Source organism: Curcuma longa, unplaced genomic scaffold, assembly GCF_044706935.1.
Source record: "Curcuma longa cultivar G26 ecotype Majalengka, Jawa Barat unplaced genomic scaffold, ITB_CL_G26_1.1 contig_12364, whole genome shotgun sequence".
Taxonomy (NCBI): domain Eukaryota; kingdom Viridiplantae; phylum Streptophyta; class Magnoliopsida; order Zingiberales; family Zingiberaceae; genus Curcuma; species Curcuma longa.
Window position 1 is genome coordinate 1 of NW_027429141.1, and position 7066 is coordinate 7066.

The 7066-nt window shown below is 35.3% G+C and overlaps 1 protein-coding gene across 1 annotated transcript; it reads left to right on the plus strand.

The window, feature by feature from the left end:
* The first annotated feature begins 2095 nt into the window (after positions 1–2095).
* On the plus strand, positions 2096–5518 carry LOC141815924 (uncharacterized). Its single transcript, XM_074703786.1, has 6 exons — positions 2096–2121; positions 2254–2377; positions 2937–3503; positions 3590–3815; positions 3902–4349; positions 4984–5518. Exons 1-6 carry the CDS (start codon positions 2096–2098, stop codon positions 5516–5518), a joined length of 1926 nt encoding a protein of 641 aa, XP_074559887.1.
* The last annotated feature ends 1548 nt before the right edge of the window (positions 5519–7066 follow it).

Consider the following 7066-nt stretch of genomic DNA (forward strand, 5'->3'; position numbering starts at 1 on the left):
TTTTAACATATATACAAAAAATTAAAAATCCAATAGATGAACAGCTTGCATTAAAATTTATCAAATAACATATTCAATACATTACATTGTTTGAATCAAAGCAGTTCATTCATCAAAACATCTTCTTTAGTCAATATTGTAATCTAACCACATAGCATTAGCTATGTTATCCCTAATCATACTCCCTTCTCTCCAGTCATTGTCCTGTCTTTCATTGCAACTCACTTCATTATTGGAATTTGCATTCAATTCACGATCCACTTCATTAATTAACCTCTCAATATCTGGATCCACCCCCATTAAAAAATTATGAAGAATACAACATGCTAAGATAATATCTGTACGAATGTCAAGTTCATAATGAGGTTCTGTTCCACTAGCAATAATTGGAAATCTCTTCTTTAGAACTCCAAAAGCTCTCTCGATTGCATTGCGAAGAGATGCATGTCGAAGATTGAATAACTCTTTTGCATTTGTAGGGCCACATATCGAATATTCTTTTAAGTGATAACGAATTCCTCGATAAGGAGTAATCAAGTCTCTCTTCAACATAAATCCAGAGTCAACTAAATAATATTTACCTACCATCAAATCAAAGGATATAAGTTAGTTATATTTACAAGAAAAAATATTGTCCACTAATGAGTATTATTTGTAAACTAGATACCATGTGGAATTATCAATTTATCACGTCTAGATAGGGCATTTTTTATGATTCGAGAATCAGATGCAGTTCCTTCCCATCCTGCTAGGACATATGTGAACTTCAAATCAAAAGAGCATGCAGCTAATACATTGGTAGTTGGCCAATCCTTTCTTCCTCTATATCGAGGTGCATCTACATCAGATACCTTAACACGTATATGAGTTCCATCTAATGCACCAACACAATCCTGCAATTGAGAGACAATTGACATATGTGTGGCTACAAAGTACATTACAAAATGGTATATTAACAAATGATAAAAAAAGAAATACCTTGAAGTAAGGGTAGAATCTGTTACTACTCTCTATAAGAGGAGGAATTTCAGCTCCATCTGGTTGCTTTATAAATACAGCATGAAGGCCAATAATGGCTTTCAAAACTTCATGAAAGTGATTACTAGTAGTCCTTGTACTACGACGAAAGAAAAAACTCAATTCTCGATTTTTAACATCATGACCAAGCAAATATAAAAATTTAGCAACCTTTTCTTCAACACTTGAATTCCTATTGTCTTTTACCCTCTTGCTCTGCTTTAATATTTCACACAAGCCTCTAAAACCATCCAAACTCATCCTAAGAATACTATGGCATGCATCGGTAGAAGTCATAAGATTGTGTAATAAAATACGTCGAATATTATCTTTTTGATCATTACTCTCTATCAAACCTCTATCTATATATTTTCTCATATCCTTCGATACCATCCAAAGAACAATTGCACAATTCCTATTTATAAAAGCTTCATCATCCGAACTCTCATCCGAACTACTATTATTCTCCTAATAAGCATCAAAATTTTGATCATCTGCTTCACTATTATCCCACTCCATTTTATTAACCTGTACAAGTAACAATAATAATATAGATGATGGTAAAAAAAAATCAAAGAAATAAATTACTGTAAAATAAAAGATAACTATCAAAATTTATTAAAATACACTTCTAAACCTAATTGCTAAACAAATATGCTTTGGGCAGATTGGAGCAGAGGGAAAGCAAGTCTTCTTCTATGCTTTGGGCAAAATCCACTATCAACCAATCCTCCAAAAGGGAATAAAAGAAAACTAGTCTTTGTTTGACACAAAACCCTCACAGCTTGTTTTTGGGAAGCGGAGGGAAGCTGGTTAGGAGCAGAGGGTTCGGAGCAGAGGGCCGGGAGCAGAGGGGTCGGGAGGGGAGAAGCTGGTTAGGGTCGGGAGGGGATAAGCGAGGTTCGGAGCCGCGGCGTGGATGAAGCTGCTTAGGCGTCGGAGCAGAGGGCCGGGAGCAGAGGGGTCCAAACTATGGAAACTTTTCCTTCAAACTAGTCATCAATCCATTGTTTACTTCTCTATTTTTGTATGAAGGAATAGAAATTGCATCCATCAGCGGTTAGTTTTTCTGTCAAAAATGATCAACCCAAAATTGGGCGGAAAGTAAGCAGATGGAAAAAAAAGACATGAATACCCTCTATTTACTTAGAAATTACATACAATATATACCCAATTAAACTCCATTTCGACTGTGACTCCTCGTTTCCGCTTCGCTTCTCGCACGCCTTCCCGAAGGAGCGACTGTGCACCTCCTTCTCCTTCGTCACGCGATTTCATCCGCGCCGCTTCGCCCAGCAGCTTCGCCAAGCAACTCGCCGACGCCTACGCGGCTCTGCTCGCCGACGCCTACGCGGCTCTGGTACGCCTTCGCTAGTTTTCTTCTTCGCTTGCTTGCTTGCCGACGCCTAAGCAGATTCATCCACGCCGCGGCTCCGAACCTCTCTTATCCCCTCCCGACCCTAACCAGCTTCTCCCCTCCCGACCCCTCTGCTCCCGGCCCTCTGCTCCGACGCCTAAGCAGCTTCATCCACGCCGCGGCTCCGAACCTCGCTTATCCCCTCCCGACCCTAACCAGCTTCTCCCCTCCCGACCCCTCTGCTCCCGGCCCTCTGCTCCGAACCCTCTGCTCCTAACCAGCTTCCCTCCGCTTCCCAAAAACAAGCTGTGAGGGTTTTGTGTCAAACAAAGACTAGTTTTCTTTTATTCCCTTTGGAGGATTGGTTGATAGTGGATTTTGCCCAAAGCATAGAAGAAGACTTGCTTTCCCCTCTGCTCCAATCTGCCCAAAGCATATTTGTTTAGCAATTAGGTTTAGAAGTGTATTTTAATAAATTTTGATAGTTATCTTTTATTTTACAGTAATTTATTTCTTTGATTTTTTTTTACCATCATCTATATTATTATTGTTACTTGTACAGGTTAATAAAATGGAGTGGGATAATAGTGAAGCAGATGATCAAAATTTTGATGCTTATGAGGAGAATAATAGTAGTTCGGATGAGAGTTCGGATGATGAAGCTTTTATAAATAGGAATTGTGCAATTGTTCTTTGGATGGTATCGAAGGATATGAGAAAATATATAGATAGGGGTTTGATAGAGAGTAATGATCAAAAAGATAATATTCGACGTATTTTATTACACAATCTTATGACTTCTACCGACGCATGCCATAGTATTCTTAGGATGAGTTTGGATGGTTTTAGAGGCTTGTGTGAAATATTAAAGCAGAGCAAGAGGGTAAAAGACAATAGGAATTCAAGTGTTGAAGAAAAGGTTGCTAAATTTTTATATTTGCTTGGTCATGATGTTAAAAATCGAGAATTGAGTTTTTTCTTTCGTCGTAGTACAAGGACTACTAGTAATCACTTTCATGAAGTTTTGAAAGCCATTATTGGCCTTCATGCTGTATTTATAAAGCAACCAGATGGAGCTGAAATTCCTCCTCTTATAGAGAGTAGTAACAGATTCTACCCTTACTTCAAGGTATTTCTTTTTTTATCATTTGTTAATATAGAAGTTTTGTAATGTACTTTGTAGCCACACATATGTCAATTGTCTCTCAATTGCAGGATTGTGTTGGTGCATTAGATGGAACTCATATACGTGTTAAGGTATCTGATGTAGATGCACCTCGATATAGAGGAAGAAAGGATTGGCCAACTACCAATGTATTAGCTGCATGCTCTTTTGATTTGAAGTTCACATATGTCCTAGCAGGATGGGAAGGAACTGCATCTGATTCTCGAATCATAAAAAATGCCCTATCTAGACGTGATAAATTGATAATTCCACATGGTATCTAGTTTACAAATAATACTCATTAGTGCACAATATTTTTTCTTGTAAATATAACTAACTTATATCCTTTGATTTGATGGTAGGTAAATATTATTTAGTTGACTCTGGATTTATGTTGAAGAGAGACTTGATTACTCCTTATCGAGGAATTCGTTATCACTTAAAAGAATATTCGAGATGTGGCCCTACAAATGCAAAAGAGTTATTCAATCTTCGACATGCATCTCTTCGCAATGCAATCGAGAGAGCTTTTGGAGTTCTAAAGAAGAGATTTCCAATTATTGCTAGTGGAACAGAACCTCATTATGAACTTGACATTCGTACAGATATTATCTTAGCATGTTGTATTCTTCATAATTTTTTAATGGGGGTGGATCCAGATGAGAGGTTAATTAATGAAGTGGATCGTGAATTGAATGCAAATTCCAATAATGAAGTGAGTTGCAATGAAAGACAAGACAATGACTGGAGAGAAGGGAGTATGATTAGGGATAACATAGCTAATGCTATGTGGTTAGATTACAATATTGACTAAAGAAGATTTTTTGATAAATGAACTGCTTATATGTTAGCAATGTTTGATTCAAACAATGTAATGTATTGAATATGTTATTTGATAAATTTTAATGCTAGCTGTTCATCTATTGGATTTTAATTTTTTGTATATATGTTAAAATTTGCTTGTTTGTTTGATACTATTATACTTGGATGTCTACAATTGTGAATAAGATTTTTTGTCATAGTCATGTGTGTATTTTATGCAGGTGTTGATTAGGAATGAGTACATCAACTGAACAAGTTAAGAAGGATGTAATTAAGTGGACTGAGGAGATGGATAAGATTTTTATAGATGCTATGATAGAACAACAAGTTAATGGCAATCGAGTAGGTGGCACTTTCACATCTACTGCATACAAAGATATGGTTGCCATTTGCAGTGAGAAAATTGAATTCCCATTGACGAAGGATAATTTGAAGAATAGAATAAAAACACTAAAAAGTCACTTCAATTCTTGTTATGATTTGTTTAAGAATGCAAGTGGAGTGCAATGGCATGCTGAGACTAGAAGATTTGAGGCTGAGGAAGAGGTTTGGAAGCAACTTATTGCTGTAAGTATAAATAGTAGATATTTATTTAATAAACTATTGTATTTGTAATTATGTTTATATTGGTCCAGGCTAATCCATCCATCAAGAAGTGGAAATATACCCCTGTACCTCATTATGAGAAGTTGTTAGAGTTGTTTGCTCATGATAGAGCAAACGGTCAAGGAGCTTCCACTGCTGCTGAAAGAAATGTTGAAATTATTTTAGAAGAGGAACAAAGAGATCTTGACCTAGATGATGAACCTGAGAGTTTTGAAATGGTCTCTGATAGTCCATCATATGATCGATCAAAGAAGAGGAAGTGTGCATCTGTTGATTCATATGGAAGTAAGAAAAATTCAGTCATCGACATTAATGTCAAGGAAGTTATTGCTGCAATTGATCGTTCAAATTCAGTTATTGAAAATAGATCATTTCGCCAACAAAAGGTTAATGAGCAACTCTACAAAGATCTAGTCTGTGCTGGTGTTCCTGATAAACATATACTTGGTGCGTATTTATTCTTGGGGGAGAATAAGGAAAAGATGATGCTTTTCATGGGATGTCCACCAGAGAAGAGACTTGCTTTTCTAAAGATGATATTCCCTTTTTGAAGAGTCAAAATGCTTTACTCTCATTTTGAATTTTGTTTGTTTTTCACTCGGTCCATATCTTTATGGCAACTTTAAAGACACTAGTTGGTTGAATTGTTTGTAGTTACTGTCGTTTATCTGTGGGTAGAAATTACAAACTTTGCTAGCATTACAAACATTTTGCAAGGTTGTTTGATAATGTTACCTCATATTTTGCAGTTACTGTCGTTTATCTTCTCAGTTTGTGGATTAATATGGTCAAGTGTTGCATGGTGCATATTAATTTGAGCATGCCTATCTGTTTACATCTGGATCATGATTGGTCAAATATTGCAACTGATATATTATTGGACTATTTTGATTCTGCAACTGAATTGTTAGAGCATGCCTATCTGTTTAATTTGAGATGTCTCCTTCGCTATGAACTATAAAGTATATCTTTCTTGTGTTTTTATACTTGTTGTCTCAATATTTCAACAGGAAAGTTGTTATTTTTTGTGAAAAAGGTACCATAAACCTGATATTGGAAAGTTGTTACAACAGGAAAGCATGCCTATACTTGTTGTCTCAATATTTCAACAGGAAAGTTGTTACATTTGAAGTGTTCTATGCCTTTTTCATGACACCTGATATTGGAATTTCAGTATCTCCCAGTAGGTTTAAATAATGATGCTTGTGAAGAATTTTTTTTAATAATTTACCAAGTGCAGTTAAAACATGTTTCTGAATAAACAATAGTTCATGTCATTGACCATGAAAGTGCTGATTCTCATTGTTACTTATAAATGAATCTTCTCGCATTTTTTAATTAACGTTTATGGGGTTGCATTCCCATGTATTAGCTACCAATTATTTTTATATAAATTGATAATTTATATCATTCGTATATCATATTTTTCAAAGAAGAATTTGCTATTAGGGAGTTTTCTCTAATTTATCTTTTTTTTTCAAATTATTTTGTTGAGAAATAAAAATAAATAAAATTGTGTTGAGAAGGATAGGGTATTTTGGACAATAAACAATTTAATCTTCTTTCCATCTATCTAAGTAAACAGTTTAAGGGATGGATTTTATTCCTCTTCCTTTTCCTTTCCATATCCCTAGGGATTCCTTTTCCTTTCCATATCCCTAGAGATGTTTCATCCATCCACCATCCACTCTTTCAAGTAAACGGAGCATTAAAGCTCTGTTTCTTAGTGGAAGGAAACAACTAGGTAAAGAAAACGGGTAGAAAAAAAGATCATATATAATATTTTCTATATGTTCTTTTCCTTTGATGGAAGGAAAGAGTGAAGAAATTTTTTAAAAACAATTCGTCAAAGATAAAAAAAAATACATAAATCAAAAATAGATTTGAAAAGAAAATTCAATTTTCTTTTTTTGAAGTTTGGATGTAAATCATTCCTTGCAAAAGTGAATTTTCTGCTCAAATCATATGACAGAATATATAAGAAAAGTGAAAAAGAAAAAGTCTTTCACCAGTGTTTTCCTAACACCCATCCTCTAATTTTTTTTTCATCAAAGGAAACGGGAACAATTGCAGCTGGGAAAATATGTTGGTTTTTTCCT